The sequence below is a fragment of the Pelodiscus sinensis genome, chromosome W (genome assembly GCF_052426305.1).
Source record: "Pelodiscus sinensis isolate ZL-2025 chromosome W, ASM5242630v1, whole genome shotgun sequence".
Classification (NCBI taxonomy): domain Eukaryota; kingdom Metazoa; phylum Chordata; order Testudines; family Trionychidae; genus Pelodiscus; species Pelodiscus sinensis.
The window spans coordinates 5,403,146-5,420,146 of NC_143084.1; the positions used below are offsets into that span (position 1 = coordinate 5,403,146).

A 17,001-nucleotide genomic window follows, 5' to 3' on the forward strand; every position below is an offset into this window, starting at 1 on the left:
GGCCTGATTCTGGGACAAAGCACCTGTCAACCCTAAAAGTGGTAATTAGAAATTGATACATAATCTTAGATGAGGCAACACTCTTAGTACAAAAGAGTTTCCAATTGTATAACCTGTACCAAGCTTCCAAGGACTTGAATGCAACTCATTTATAAATCCTGGGCAACACACACGAGAAACTAGGAGCGTAACATCTTTCCCAAGGAGCCTTCACTACCTTCTGTAGTTTGTTGTGACATTCAGTAGCTTTACGTTTGAATTCTTCAGCTGCCAATCGGGACTCTCTCAACTCTGATTCATAGAGGTCACTACGTCTACGTGATGAAATAAGATCCTCTTCTAACTGATTCATCATCAACCTCATCTCTTCCAACTGAGCTTGATACTCCTGTGGGAGGAAAAGGGATGTTACATTTTGGAAACCACAGAGGAAAGACAGACTGGCAAACAGTAGAATAGTACCTCTGTGGAATAGGAAAAAGCACATCAAGCATGTAAAGAGAGAGGACAAAACCAAAGCAAGAGGGTGAGAGCCAGGCAAAATACCATTCCTTTATAACTTATTGGCTATTTGTCATGAAAGACAATTCCAAGCCATTACCTCAGAGAAGATATGAAATGTAACCCCAAAAAATCTATTTTAAGGGGGTTCCACTGCAGAAACACATTCATGTTTTTAAAAACAAAATGGTAAAATACTTGCATGTTATTTCTATCCCTGAAGATCAGTGGTCTATATATAGACATGCTTCTAAGTTTTGTGCCTCTGTCCAACATTCATATATATTTTCCCAAAGTTATTCAGACTCATCCCTTGGGAATTACTACAAACCTGAGTGGCTGAGGTGGGTGAAGGAGAAAAAATCACAGAATACTAGAACTGGAAGGGACCTTGAGAGGTCAAGTCCACTCCCCTGCCCTCATGGTAGGACCAAGCACCATCTATATAATTCCTGACAGGTGTCTGTCTAACCTGCTCTTAAATATCTCCAGTGATGGAGATTCCACAACCTCCCTAGGCAATTTATTCCAGTGTTTAACCACCCTGACAGTTAGGAAGTTTTTCCTAATGTCCAACCTAAACCTCCCCTGCTGCAATTAAAGACCATTGCTTCTTGTCCTATCATCAGAGGTCAAGGAGAATAATTTTTCTCCCTCCTCCTTATAACACCTTTTCAGGTATTTGAAAGCTGTTATGTCCCCTCTCAGTCTTCTCTGTTCCAAACTAAACAAGCCCAATTCTTTCAGTCTTCCCTCATAGCTCACATTCTCTAGACCTTTAATATTTTTTGTTGCTCTTCTCTGGACCTTCTCCAATTTCTCCACATCTTTCCTGAAATGTGGTGACCAGAAATGGACACAATACTCCAGCTGAGGCCTAATCAGTGCATAATAGAGGGGAATGATTACTTTTCATGTCTTGCTTACAACGCTCCTGTTAGTGCATCCCAGAATGATGATTGCTTTTCTTTTTGCAACAGCGTCACACTGTTGACTCATATTTAGCTTGTAATCTGCTAGGACCTCTAAATCCCTTTCTGCAGTACTACTTCCTAGACAGTCGCTTCCCATTCTGTATGTGTGAAATTGATTGTTCCTTCCTAAGTGGAATACTTGGCATTTGTCCTTATTGAACGTCATCATGTTTACTTCAGATCATTTCTCCAGTTTGTCCAGATCATTTTGAATGAAAGCACTTGCAACCCCTCCCAGCTTGGTGTCATCTGCAAACTTAATAAGCGTACTCTCTATGCCAATATCTAAATCATTGATGAAAATATTGAACAGAACCAATCCCAAAACTGATCCCTGTGGAACTCCTCAATATGCCCTTCCAGCATGACTATGAACCATTGATAACTACTCTCTGAGGGCACATCTACACTACACAGAAAATCAACTTGGTCGATCTTCCAAGTTTTGATTTTGCAGGTGTAGTATAGACCCACTAGATTGAACTTAAAGGGCACCCCCATCTGTGCTGGTACTCCTGCTCCTCACAACGAGTAAGAGAAGCTGAAGGGAGCATTTGCTCCCATTGGCCTCCCACTGTGTGTATGGTGCAGAAACGCGATGTAAGATACGTCGGCTCCAGCTACATGATTTACATAGCTGGAGTTGTGTATCTTACTTCAACCTTCCCATGTAGTGTAGACCAGGCCTGGGAATGATTATCCAACCAATTATGCACCCACCTTATAGTGTTGTATTTCCCTAGTTTATTGATAAGAAGGTCATGCAGGACTATACCAAATGCTTTATTAAAGTCTAGGTATACCACATCTACGACTTCCCCCTAATCCACAAGGCTTGTTATCCTATCAAAGAAAGCTATCAAATTGGTTTGACATGATTTGTTCTTGACAAATCTATGCTGATGGTTACTTATTTTCCAGATATTTGCAAATGGATTCCTTAATTATTTGCTCCATTATCCTTCCTGGCACAGAAGTTAAGCTGACTGGTCTGTAATTTCCTGGGTTGTCCTTATTTCCCTTTTTATAAATGGGCACTAGATTTGCCCTTTTCCAGTCTTCTGAAATCTCTCCCATCTTCCATGACTTTTCAAAGATGATAGCTAATGTCTCAGATACCTCCTCAATCAGCTCGAGTATTCTAGAATGCATTTCATCAGAGCCTGGTGATTTGAAGACATCTAACTTGTCTAAAGTAGCTGTTAACCTGTTCTTTTTCTATTTTAACTTCTGAACCTACCAGATTTTCATTGGCATTCATTATGTTAGGCATCCAATTGCCACCAACCTTCTTGGTGAAAACCGGCACAAAGAAGTTGTTAAGCACCTCTGCCATGTCTACATTTTCTGTTATTGTTTTTCCCTCTTCATTGAGCAATGGGCCTACCCTGTCCTTGGTTTTCCTCTTGATTCTCATATATTTGGAGAATGTTTGTTACCCTTTATGTCTTTAGCTAGATTGAGCTCATTCTGTGCCTTTGCCTTTCTAATTCCCCCCCCCCCCACATACTTCTGTTATTTGTTTATATTCATCCTTTGTTCTTTGACCCAGTTTCCACTTTTTATAAGACTCTTTTTTGATTTTTAGATCATTCGAGGTCTGCTGGTTAAGCCAGAGTGGTTGTAGCCTCCAAACATCAGTTTATCGGTTTCTTTTGATAGCTCAGGAAAAAACATATTAAACCTAAAATAAAAGTCCTTTGGAGGATAACACTCTAGGAGTCACATATTCCCCCCAAAGGCCAATATTTTATGTAGTCCACTCCTACATTAAACAACAATAAAGATTTTGGAATAAAAATCCTGGAGAACTGCAATGCCTACATATCAAAGAACATAAATAACATTTGAATATATTGTTCCAATTAGGGCAAGCATCCAAGGTAAGTAGTGGTGTCGATAGAGCCTGCGGTGACCAATGAAATCTTTAGTACAGGAGACTAAATGTTGATTCTTTTTTCATATTAAGCATTTGTATATTCCTTTTTTTACAAAAACACAGATACTGTCCCTTTCCTAAAGAGCTTGATTTTACTTTAGGTGGGTGGAAAGCATGCACACCCAAGAGTGGGAGTGGGCAATAATTTTTGGCGGGGGGGTATAAGTCTGCCACTTGAGTCCTGGGTCCCTGACCTGTGCTCAGGCCTGTAAGTACAGGTTTAGTGGCTCCGTCCAAACTGGGGGCCCTGAGAGCAGGGCAGGCAGCGATACAAACACTGTCCCACAGTCAATAAGCCCCAGACCCTGCTTCAGGGTGGGCAGCAGAGCAAAGCACTCCCATAGTTACTGAGGCCCAGGCCCTGGTTCAGGGTGGGGCAGCCAAACACAGTTCCCCAGGTACAAGTGGGGAGGGGGAGACTGCCACCCGGTATGTGGGGTGGGGGGACATGGGCCCTCCCTACTCCACTGCGTCCCAGCCCATTGCTGCCACTGGGGTCAGCAGGGATCCAGCCTGCAGCACACTGACCCACTCTAGAATGTTATGAGATCATCCTGACAGTCGTCAGCTTCCCCTGGGCCACTGCCTAATTCCCCCTCAGCATCTACCTGGCTCCATGCTGGTTGCTGCTTCTTGGGGTCATGGTAGTCTGAACCCTTGGGCAGGGTGTAGAAGGTCTCCTCTTCAGAGCAAGGGCCTGACAGTCCAGGCCAGTCCTCAGCCTTTGCAAGGTCCTCAGGGCCCTCCTGGATTGGGAGCTTAAGATAGGCCTCTGCTTCCTCCAGTGGCTGGGGCCTTACTGAGACCCTGGGCTGGACTCTTATCCTACCTGCCCCACCCCTTGACCTCCATGGAGTTAAATGGGCAGGACCTGGCTTGGCCCACCTGGGCCTGGAAAGGGGTTCTTCCCCATCGGGCTCAGTGAGTGGCAACCCCTGCTCACTACAGGGGGCCACGCCAAGATTTTGGAAAGTGGTCAAGGGCCATACTTTTCTGTGGAGGAGATGCGGGGTCTAGGATAGAGGTTGGGTGCAGAGGGGCACACAGGATAAGGGACTGGGGTGCAGGAGATGGTCTGAGATCTGAGAGGGAGTTTGGGTGAAGGGGGGGGTTGTGACCTGGGGCAGGGGATTGGGGTGTAGGGTCAGGGAGGGAGTATGGGTGCAGGAGAGGATTCTGGCCTGGGAGAGGGGCTCTAGGAAGAGGTGCAAAGTCTGGGAGGGAATTGTGACTGGGAGAAGGGGACAAGGGGGTGCAGACTGCAGAGGGTGTGGGTGCAGGGGGCAGGAGAATGGGGTGCAGGGTCTGGGGAGGGTTTTTGTGTGTGGGAGAGGATTCTGGCCTGGGGGAGGGGTGTAGGAGGGAGTACAAGGTCTGGGAGGGAGTTGTGACCTGAAGCAGGGGGGTGCAGAGGGTTTGGATGGTGACCTCGGGGACGGAGTTGGGATGTGGGAGGGGTGGGATGCCAGCAGCCCTACAGCACCCCCAAGGCAGTCTGGGCTCCCTGCCTGCTGCAGCCCCAGATCACTTTAAACTTCAGGATGTTCCCTCCACGTGGCATTCAGCTCTGGGAGGGAGGAGAGGCTTGCACTGCCCCTATCCCCCAGGCCAATCTCTCAGCTCCTATTGGCTGGTTGTTTCCATCCAATAAGAGCTGAGAGATTGGCTGGGGTCAGTTCCTATTGGCTGGATGTTTCTAGCCAATAGGAGCTGAGGATTGGGCTGGGGGTGGGAAGATCACACAAAGCCTCCCCCTCCCTGCAGAGCAGAGAGCCGCACTGACTGCGCTTTAAACCACAGCAGCTGCATGCCTGAGGGTCCCAGCAGGGTGGTCCGTGGGCCGGATCCGGTGGCTTGGCAGGCCAGATCCAGCTCCCAAGCCATATTTTGCCCAGCCCTGTCCAAGATTATGCTAGGAAAGTACATAACCTAAAAGGAAGGGGAGAAAGGACATGATGGACCACATTATTTTCTTAGAATCCATATACACACACTATTATTCATTTCACCCTACCAAATCATGCCCACTGCCTTTGATTATTTATTTTATCCATGCTGGGAAAAAATAATGATTTTAAAAAAATTAATCAGATGTTTTTAGTTAAATTGGATTTTTAAAATGTTTTACCCCAATAAAATACTAAATTTCTCATTTAAAAACAACAATTACATGTCATCACAAACATGCTACAACTCATTTACAGTCTCATAAAAATTAATGGCTCTAGTCTGTCCAGCCTAACTACCAGCTCTTGTTTCTTAAAAGTTCTGGGCTTTCAATTTCTATTTCTCAGAACACTAAAGTAACATATACAAAAGACAGACACAGGCTAGATAGGATTATTTTTGTTCTGTGCTTATGTGGTGGTGGACCTGGGCCAAACACGGCAGACGAGTTAGTTAGGACATTGTCTTAAAACAGAGAGACAATATATAGGAAAGGCCAGAGGAAGAATTGAAAGGAACAGTGAAGTGGACTGAAAAGAAAAAGGGAATACATTATTGAGCACACACACTGATTCCTATATTTCCCGCCCCCCGCCTCCGACCACCACTTTTGCCACAGAAAAACTGTCATTGTGTCTGGGCATAAGAGCATAATTTCTGCCAAACTGAGCATCATCCCTGACCTGCTGTGTGATGGCATATGTGACTGTGTGAACCAATGACCACACTGAAGCCTTGCAGATGTTCTGGATAGGGAGGTGAACCAGGAAGGCAGCCAAAGAAGCCTGAGCCTTGGTCATTCTCACTATTGGTGGTTGCTGGGCTCCTGCCAGCTCATAGCACGTCCACATGCAAGAGGTGATCCAGTTTGAGATCCTTTGCAAGGACACTGGGAGACCCATCGTCCTTTCACCAGATGCAGTGATGAGCTGGGATGACCTGCAAAAGGGCTTTGAATCGTCCAGGTAGAAGGTGAGAGCTCTCCTTACATCTAGAGGTGTGAAGGTGCCTTTCCTCATTAGTCTTATGCGGTTTTGGGCAGAAGACTGGGAGGAAGATGCTTGACCCATGTGGAATGCGGACACCATCTTAGAGAGGAAGGTCAGATAAGGCCGGAGCTCCAACTTAGGCTTACAGAAAACAGTATATGGTGGCTCTGAAGTCAAGACACGCAGTTCAGAGAGCCACCTAGCCAACATTATTGCTACCTAGGAGGCGACCTTCCATGATAGATGCAAAAGGGAACACGAGGCCATGGATTCCAAGGGTGGTGCCGTAAGCCTAGGGAGGATCAGGTTAAGGTCTCATTGCAGGATGGGGGCTCGGACTTGTGGAAAGAGACTCGAGGCCCTTTAAGAACCTGACCACCATGACATGGGAAAACACTGACTCGCCTTGGATCAGTGGGTGGAAGGCCGAGACCTCTGCCAATGAACTCTGATTGAAATGTGTGCCAGACCCTGATGCTTCAAGTGGAACAGGTAGTCCAAATTAGTCTGTAAAAGGGCTGCGGGGTGGGGGCGTCCCTCTCTCTGCAGCCCCATCAAAAATCTAGTACACTAAGCTACATACATCAGGTTGGTCAAAGGCTTTCAGCTTTCCAGGAAGATTCGCTGCACTTCTTCAGAGCAGTATCATTCCTCTGTATTCATCCATGCAGCATTGTTGCGTGGTGGTCCTTCCTTCTCCCTCCCTGGGGTTAGGGTCCCATGTCCCTGGGCTGTCTGAGTCTGTGACACACTCCGCACGACCAGTAAAACATTGGTAGTTAAACCCCTCGCCTCGGGGCTGGATAGCTGTGACGGACCGGGCCGAGTCTGGGCACAGCTGAGGGCGTCTGCTCAGGGCGAATTGCTCAAATCCGGGGCTCCTTACAGCCCCCAGACTGGTGACCTCTCCAAACAGGCCACAAACCAGTCCCACGGAGCGCTTCAGCTGCCTGCCTGAAGCCTCACGAGCAAAACCCCTCCGACACCCCAGCAATATCCGTGCCTCAGATGGCCCCGGGCCTCATACACAGGTGGGGGGTCCTAGCACCCAATCCCACCTACCCCGAACAAGTTCTGTCCGGTTCCAAGAAACCAGCCACAGATCCCTGGTCAATTTACCCTCTGGATCTTCCCCACAAACCACGCTGGGCCAATCCTTTAGCATCTAACATCTAAAGGTTTATTATTACAATAAAGAAAAGCATGAGAGTAAGGTTGTTAAAGAATAGTACGTTACATGCATCGAATCTCCCAGTTCTCGATGCAGGCTCTAGCAGAGATGTTACAGCTGCTGGCTTAAAAGTTCTTGTTGCACATCCTAGGATCAGGATGGGTCCACAGGTCTTCCGGGCTCTTCGATCCCTGCAATGCTGCCTCTGGGATGAAGTGCTGAGCTGAGAACAAAAATGGAGACCACCACATGGCCTATTTATCCCTCCTTCCTGGTCTCTTCTTGGCTATCGCAGGTCACCTGGTCCCCGGCTTATTCCTGTGTTCCCTGCTGGTAGCCTTTAGGTATGAATCACCACTCATTCTTTAGGTGTGTCCTTGGCCCATTGAGTGCCATTGTCCCACAGGGCCTTGCTGATTAGCATGTCCATAGGCCAGGCCCTGCCCAATGCTCAACCAAATGCAGGGAAATATTCAGTATCCATACAAGTACATGCTTATAATTGCACACACAGACATTATACAAACACATAAACAGCGTACATAGGATTAGCAGACAGTGAGCTTCTATTCAACACCCCACATGGCCCTCCTTTATACCATTTTCTGGGGCCAACACCCCCACCTATGGGTGCATCAGCAATCTGGCTGCTCCCCTCAAAATCCAGTAACGTGACAATAGCCTAATGGCCAGATCCAATGTGGGGCCCTTTAAAGCCAGGCTGGACGGCCCAATGGCCAGAGTCAGTAAATCAACGCCAATTGCCAGCCCTTTAAGTCAGGGCTGGAAGGCCCAATGAGCAAAGTCATGGGGGGGGGGGGCGCTGTGCCCCGGTAACGGGACCCGGGCCCACCCTACTCCACCGGGTCCCAGCCCAGGGCCCTGTGAGTGGCAGAATGGTCCACCACTCCCCCAGCGGGGAATCCAACCAAAACATGCCAAGGATCTCTGGGTGGGAGAGGCCTCTTCTTCACCCTCCCTGGGCCGCTTCCTACCTGATCCGATGGGCTGATGTCCCACCTAGTAGCTGGGTCCTCTGATTCCTTGGGGGCCACGCTTCCCTGGAGATCCTCAGGGGTTACGTCCCAACCGGCGTCGGGGCCTCTGCTGCTCTTGTCTTGGGCGTCTGGCTTCTGCTGCTCAGGAGCTACAAACAGAGGTCCTTCTCCGCCAGCCAGCCAGCCCAGACTCAGCCTCTCCCCAGGCTTTTATACCTGGACTACAGTCTGAGCATGCCCAGCAGGGCTGCGGGGGCAGGGCTCTTTCAGCCAGCATAACCTGGCCAAACCCGGCTAGTTCAGTGCAGGGCGGGTACACCTGTCACTACACCATCCTCCCTAGCCCTTGAAAAAAAGTCTGCGTTGGCATGGGCCTTCCCTGGGCCACCTGGAAAACATAAGGTTGGAGAAACAGGTATCACCACATGACTCGTGCATTGGAGTCCTTCATGGAGTGGAGCCACTTCAGTGGTGCATGGTCGGTAACCAGTGTGAATTGGCTCCCTAGTAGGTAGTACCTGAGGGCCTCCACAGCCCATTTCACCACAAGAGCCCCCTTCTCTACCATGGAGTATCGTGTCTCTCGCGGGAACAGCTTTTGGCCGAGGTATAAAATGGGGTGTTCCTCGCCTTCCACCTCCTGCGATAAAATGGCTCCTAACCCCACCCCCAAAGGCGTCAGTTTGTAAAATAAACGGGCTATTGAAGTCCGGCTGGATAAGCACTGGTTCTTGGGTCAGTTGTTCCCGCAAGGTCTGGAAGGCCACTTCACAGTCCTGGGACCATTTGATGGGGCGAGATCAGGGGTTCTTTGTGAGGTCTGTAAGCTGGGCTGCTATGGTAGCAAAGTTCAGGATAAAACACTGGTAGTATCCCACTAGCCCTAAGAATTGCCGCACTTGCTTCTTTGTGGTGGGAATAGGGTAGACTCGTAGTGCTTGTACCTTGTCCACCAGAGGCTGGAGCTGTCCTCTCCTGACGGTATAGCTCAGGTAGCTCACCTCTTGCTGGCCCCAGTAGCATGTGGCCAGGTTGGCTGTAAGGCCCACCTCTGCTAAGGCTTGCAAAACCTGGGTCCGGTGGTGGAGGTGCTCTGCCTAACTGTGCTTGTAGACCACAATGTCATCGATGTAGGCAAATGCGTAGGCATTGTGCGGGCTTAGCACTTTATTCATAAGCCTCTGGAAGGTGGCTGCTGCCCCATACAAACCAAAAGGCATCGTGGTCAACTGGAACAGCCTGAAGGGTGTCGGGAATGCCATCTTCTCCTTTGACGCCAGTGTCAAGGGGCTCTGCCAGTAACCATTGGTTAGGTCCAGGGTGGATATGATCCTGGCGCAGCCTAATCGTTCTAGGAGTTTGTCTACCCGAAGCATCGGTGTGATGGGGCAAACAAGTCCCACACTAAAGGGCTGGGAGTAGCCCAGGCCCAGCTGGCTGAAAGAGCCCCGCCCTTACAGCCCTGCTGGGCATGCTCCCAGCAGGGCCAGTATATAAAGCAGGCAGCGGCCCAGCAGATGGGAGAGCAATTAGAGGTGAGGAGGAGCCAGGCTGCAAATCCAGTGTTCCTGCGACATCTCGGATCCAACTGAAGGCCAGCGTTGGACCCCAGGAGTGAAGCCAACCCCAACCCCACGGAGTAACGGGCACACCTATCCTGCCAACCCAGCCCCGGTAAGGACCGCCGCACAGACGGACAGACTAAAGGGGGGGGTGCCAGGGTGGTAGGAAGCGGCCGAGGGCAGAGGTTTCTTAATCCAGCTTGGTGCGTAGCGGCTGGATTCCCCACCAAGCCGGCAGGACCTAGAGTCCCTGCCCACAGGGCCCTGGGCCAGGACCTGGTGGAGAGGGAGGGCCCAGGTCCCCCTACCACCCCTTGCCGCACCTGGGGAATCACTCGAGCCAGGAGAGGCTTTTTCCCCAGAACTAGGCCTTAGGTACCGTATATGCCCTGAGAGAGGGGCCGAGACTTTTGGGATTTTGGGTACTGTATATGCCCTGAGAGAAGGGCCTGGACCAAGACACGGGCCAGTAGAAGGGGGCCGTAACCCCCATCAGGGGCGTACCCCTTGACAATCGGGTAGGTAGCGAACTGGGAGATGGCATTCACATGACGCACTGGGGTATTATTTGCTGGGCGGCACCTTTTTGATAGTGACGGATCATGCCCCCCTAAGGTGGTTGCAAACAATGAAAGACACCAATGCGCGTATCATGCGCTGGTATCTAGCATTGCAGCCGTATTCGTTCCAAGTGGCACATAGACCAGGGAGAGCCCACGGAAATGCAGACTTTTTTTCGCGCATAGGTTCTAAGGAGGGGGAGGAGAGACTACTGGGGAGAACGCTCTTAAGGGGGGAAGTGTGTGACGGGGCTGGCCTGCCCCACACTGAACAGCGGGGAGAAGAGCCCATCTATTGGGTAGAATATGCCCCTCCCCCACAGCCCTGCTGGGCATGCTCGCAGTGCAGCCCCAGTATAAAAGGCTGCCCGGCTGCTCAGTGGGGGCTGACCTCTGGGGAGGAAGGCGCTCCGGCCCAGAGCCACAGCCAGACCTGCTGCTGGAACCAGAGCCGTTGGGACCGCTGCCATTGCTGCTACCGTCCCCAGGTCAAGCCCGCCCACCTGCAACACCGACTCCGGAGGGCCGCCCGCCCCGCCGCAGTGGACAACCCCTTCGCTGCTGCCCCGGACCTGCTGACATTGCCACCGCCGCCAGCCCAGCTTCGCCAGGTGGGGTCTCTGTCGGCCACAGGGCGGGGGTAGGAAGCAACCCAGGGCAAGGGGCAGGGAACCCCTCAGTGGCCTCGGCGCGTTTCAGGGAGAACTCCCTGCCGAGCCGGTGGTGGGAACCACCCACCACTAATAGGGCCCTGGGTTGGGGTCCGGTGGAGAGGGAGGGCCCGGACCCCCCTACCCCAACCCCTCAGGGCGTGGACTAGGCCTCAGGGCCTGCGACTTGTGCTGGACTAGGCCTCAGGGCCTGCGGCTTGTGCTGGACTAGGCCTCAGGGCCTGCGAATTGTGCTGAACCCCGGCCTCAGGGCCTGCTTTAACCTTGTGGAGAAGAGGGCGGGGCTGGGGACCCCACCACACCAAGAAAGAGAAGCCCTCGTTCTTTTTCAGTCCTGGTGGTTCACTGATTCCACAAAAAGATAATTAGGGGCTGGATGAGTATATAAGTACTCATGCTCCTTGACAGGGACAAAGTATTTACACTCTGCCCTTTTGGATATGGAGAGCAGGGAGGAGGGGTTCTGCCAAAGGTCTCTCACGATCTTTACGACCCTGTCATGGAGGGGCAAGGCCACTTTGGCTGGGGCCCTCTGGTCAAGCACCCCAAAAGAGAGTGTCTGGAGGCTCCTCCAGCTCCAACGTAGATCTCCAGGCTGAGGAGGCCATCCTTTTCAAAAAATCCTGATGGGCCCTCGCATTGTCCTGTGGGACTACAAGAGGAGGCCCAATGATGGCCTCATCTGAGGATGAGGAGGATGCCTGCACCGATGGAACCTCTTCAAGCAACAGGGGGTAGGAGGCTAATTTCTTATCTCCTCTTTGACAGGCAAGGTGGTGGCCTCTGCAGCACCAGAGGCTGCTTGAAGGGGGAGGCTGACAGTGCCTTCAAGGCCCCAGCTACTGAGTGAGGCATCTCAGGTGGCATGGGAACCCCCATGAGTTCCACAGACACTGAGTGGGCCAGGGAATCTGTGGCCATGGCATCGTTTGTGACCCTGTCTGCAGTATCATTGACGTGGGTTGCAACATCAGTACCAGGGCCTGAGTTTGCAGCAAAGAGCAGGGCTCTGAGGTGAGGCTTGCAGATCAGTCACTTCCCAGAGACCAAGAGAGGGGTGAGTGAAACTCTTTTCAGAGAGGTACTGAGCACTCCTGATCGAGGATGACCCAATCAATGCAGAGGAGGGTCTAGACTGGCATCCTGGTGACCAATGTCGACCAAAGGATCTGCGCTGGGTGTGGATAGGCAACTGGTGCCATGGATGATGGGTACTGGGAATTGGAGCAGGACAACAAAAAAACCCTACGCTCCCCTGGCACATGTTTTGAGGAGGCCAGTGCCAGTGGATGGGTGACCTGTCCCTTGAGCATTGGCTGGAGCACAGGGAGTAAGTCCTGGGTATGCTGCATATGGTGGGTGGTGCATGCCTCACAAGGTCCTACACCCATTTACCGGCAAGCCATGCCTCAAGCCATTGAGCCCCGTTGCACCAACTGGGGAACCACATTGAGCTACAGACCTTCTGCCTGTCATTGTGAGGGGACGATTTCTGGCTAGATGTCCCTCTGGAGTGGGAATGCTGCCTATGAGGGAACCGAGGTGGACAGAATGAAGGGTTCCCTCTATGTTGGGGCTTAGCTACAACTGGCCTGGGCAGCACCTGCATCAACAGAATGTCCTGGGCCACTTGAAGAGCCTTGGAGGTCGACAGCACACAGCGCTGAGCATCACTGCTCAAGGTGAGCAGAGTGGACTACACTTCTAAATCTGAGGTGGAGCCTCAGAGGTCAATGGGCCTGATGAAGCAGGGTCTGTGCTGGCTCCCTGCTTTACCTTCTCTCTCCGCAGGCCTAGAGATCTGCCTCTAACCACCGGGGGTATGTCTACACTACCCCGCTTGTTCGAACTAGCGGGGTAATGTAGGCATACCGCACTTGCAAATGAAGCCCGGGAAATTCAAATCCCGGGCTTCATTTGCAAGTGAGGTATGCCTACATTACCCCGCTAGTTAGAACTAGGAGGGTAGTGTAGACATACCCCGGTTTCTTAACTGGAACCAAGGATGGGGACCAGTGCCAGCTTCCAGATGATACTGTTGGTGTGCTGTGCACCAAAGCACTAGTGCTTGGCAATGAATCCAAGCATTGATTATATGCCAGGGCAAGGGCTGTGATTCCATCAGGAGAGTTTTCAAATGAATATCTCTTTCCTATTTAGTTCATGGCCTAAAGGATTTGTAAATCCAGCACTTGTCACTAACATGTGCTTCTCCCAAGTACCATAAACAGTTGTCATGTGGGTTGCTAATGGACCTGAGGCACTTAACACAACTTAAAGCAGGGGGAGGGGGAAGGGGAGGGAGATCGGGGCATGCTCCATCCCAAGGCAATGTCCCAAAGGGACTTATAAACTTTCCCAAAATATGAACAATTAACGGAACAGAGGAAATCTATTTACAGGTGAAACAACCGATTAAGACAAGACAGACACGACAGTGATAGCTGCTATAACTACAGTTTCAAGCACCATCACTGGGAGCAAGAAGTAGCTGAGGGTGGCGGGTGCCCAGCAGTGCCCTATTGTCACGTTACTGAATTTGAGGGAAGCAGCCAGGTCACTGATGCACCCATAGGCGGGGGTGTTGGCCCCAAAAATGGTATTAAAGGGGGCCATGTGGGGTGTTGAATAGAAGCTCACTGTCTGCTAATCCTATGTACGCTAGTCATGTGTTTGAATAATGTCTGTGGGTGTAGTTAGGAATCTGTAATCTGTATGGATACTGAATATTTCCCTGCATGTGGTTGAGCATTGGGCAGAGCCCAGCCTATGGACATGCTAATTAGCGAGGCCCTGTGGGACAATGGCACTCAATGGGCCAAGGACACACCTAAAGAATGAGGGCTGACACCTGAGGGCTGCCAGCAGGGAACACAGGGATAGGCCGCTGGCCAGGTGACCTGCTGCAGCCAAGAAGAGACCAGGAAGGATGTATAAAGAGTCCATGTGGTCGACTCCATCTTGGTACTCAGCTCAGCACTTCATCCCAGAGGCAGCATTGCAGGGATTGAAGAGCCAGGAAGAACTGTGGACCCATCCTGATCCTAGGATGCGCAACAAGGACTTTTAAACCAGCAGCTGTAACATCTCTGCTAGAGCCTGCATCGAGAACTGGGAGATTCGGTGCATGTAATGTACTATCCTTTAACAACCTTAAACTCATGCTTTTCTTTATTGGAATAATAAACCTTTAGATGTTAGATGCTAAAGGATTGGCTCAGCGTGATTTGTGGGTAAGGTCCAGAGGGTAAATTGACCAGGGATCTGTGGCTGGTTTCTTGGAACCGGAGAGAACTTGTTCTTCGGGGTAGGTGGGATTGGGTTCTAAGACCCCCCCCCCCCCCCACCGCTGTATGAGGCCTGGGGCCATCTGGGGCACGGATATTGCTGGGGTGTCGGAGGGGTTTTGCTCGTGAGGCTTCAGGCAGGTAGCTGAAGCGCTCTGTGAGACTGGTTTGTGGCCTGTTTGGGAAGGTCACCAGTTTGGGGGCTGTAAGAAGCCCCGAATTTGAGCAATTCGCCCTGAGCGGACACCCTCAGGTGTGCCCAGACTCGGCCCGGTCCGTCACACCTATATAGCATGGTATGTGTGTGCCACTCCCCTATGGATACTGCCAAGGGAAAATTTTCCAGCACCAATGCATGTGGCGAGCCCACACACCTACCTTGAATGGGCATTAGCAAGCACTAACAGAATTGACTTTTCCAACATGGCAGTTACCCAAAATATTACAACTTTCTAATTTTGTTTTTTTAGGCAAAGATTTCATTTGATCATCTTGATAGACTGCAAAAATGTAATAAAGGAACGCTCGATAGCATGCATGTTTACACACACACACCTGTCCAAGTTTGTTCTTAGTTACTTTCTTTAGGGAACACCCACCACCACCACACACAGGGAGCCTTGGTATCCCATCAGTATAAAACACATTCCTGGAATCAGAACCAGGAGACACAAGCAGTGCAGTTCTACTGTCAGCTGTTCTGCTCCTAAGAAGCAGTTGTACCTGTTCTTTGATCTCCTGCAGTTTTCGACTCTGCTCTCTGATATCATGAAGAAGCTGTAGTGCCTTGTCATCCTCCTGAGAAACCTCCATCCGCGCCTGTTCCAGACTTTGCTTTAAGCTCTGCAAAAAGCAAAATGCTCAATGCTTTGCACACTACTCTACAAAAAATATCCTCAGCTAAAGAAGGAAAAAGATTCTCCTCAAATACTGTCAGACAACAAATTAAGACACCAGTGAGAGAAACATGCAAATTCACTGCTACTGAACTTCCATTTTTCCAGCTGGAGAAAAACAGTACACTTACAAATACAATCTATTGCAGAGAGATCTTAGTTCAAACCCTACTTTTGTAGACCAGGTGTGGAGTAAAGAACACATGCAGTGAGTAATACTTCTTAGCAACATTAATTATCCATCCATTAGTATTATTTTTTCACATTTCTGGCACTCATTTGATGCTACTGTATGCATTTGATGCTACCATGACTGGCTATTTTCCCCCATTGTTGAACTCATTTATGCCCTTTACTCTTTTTTTTTAAACTTTGAAAAGGACAGCACTAACGTTTCAAGGTTTGGGCAAAATCTTTGCTTACAAACTTCAAGTTAGACTAATGCTCCTATCACCTACTTAACGTGCATATCATCTTTCATCCAGAAGGATCCAAAACCTTTTAATGATGTTTATACCATAGAACCTAGTATATCCAGATGGTTCAACACAGCTTCAGATGCCCCTCCTGCTGTGGGTTATTGCATTGAAAGCCCCCCATTTATCCAAATAAATTCATGTTCCCCCTTTTACAGGCAGTCCCCGGGTTACATGGATCCGACTTACATCAGATCCCTACTTACAAACAGGGTGAGGCAACCCCGCACTAGCTGCTTCCCCCCAGCAGACCAGGGAGACGCGAAGCTAGCGCCCCCCCCCCCCCCCAGCAGACCAGGGAGACGCGGAGCGGCTTTTCTCAGCAGACACTTCAGCTTGAGAATAAAGGACTGAGGGAAGTGAGGTGTGGGAGAATAAAACTGAGCTCTGGAGAAATGTTTGGCTAGAGTTTCCCCTACAATATGTACCAGTTCCGACTTACATACAAATTCAACTTAAGAACAAACCTACAGTCCCTATCTTGTACGTAACCCGGGGACTGCCTGTATTTAGAATGATAAATGAAATTATACTCTACAGGAAATGCTTCACACGCCACTGTAAAGCAGCCACTGATGGAGTGTTAGCTTGGCATGCTACATGGACGGAGTTTTGGGGTTTGGTGCAAGAGGGAAAGGAAGACAGAAGAATACCAAATTCAATTGAAAATACAAACACTATTTAAGAAGGCAGACCCTCATTGGAATTTTGCCAAGACAACAGGGCAGACATTCCTACTCATGTAAAAATGACAAAGGATATTAAATATATGTCTTTAAGGGCCTGCTTTTTTATACCCCATCTGAAAAACAGCACTTGCCTCAGACATGTTGCTTTCACTGTGCTAGAGAACTAGAGGAGCATGAACTCAGAATGTCACATTGAGTCAATACCCCCATTTCCTGAAACACCTTTGTCATCCTTTGAGGTTTTCCAAGTACTGAATAGACCCCCACCTTGCTTTCATTTTGAAATCTATCAAGATCAGAACCCAAAAGTGATTCTGTATAGCTACTGGGACAAGAAGAGA

At 49.9% G+C, this 17,001-nt stretch overlaps 1 protein-coding gene and 1 long non-coding RNA gene across 3 annotated transcripts in view; both read right to left on the reverse strand.

Moving 5' to 3' along the window:
- Positions 1-17,001, reverse strand: part of LOC142823913 (uncharacterized) — a 402,411-nt gene that overhangs the window by 253,404 nt on the left and 132,006 nt on the right. The gene's annotated exons all lie outside the window — the stretch shown is intronic.
- The window catches only part of LOC149520834 (citron Rho-interacting kinase-like), a 224,885-nt gene that overhangs the window by 186,642 nt on the left and 21,242 nt on the right, over positions 1-17,001 (reverse strand). Inside the window, exons 4-5 of the mRNA XM_089775106.1 lie at positions 15,323-15,442; positions 218-388 (exon numbers count right to left, since the gene is read on the reverse strand). Of these exons, the coding sequence (XP_089631232.1) occupies positions 218-388; positions 15,323-15,442 (291 nt within the window). The remainder of the gene's footprint in view (positions 1-217; positions 389-15,322; positions 15,443-17,001) is intronic.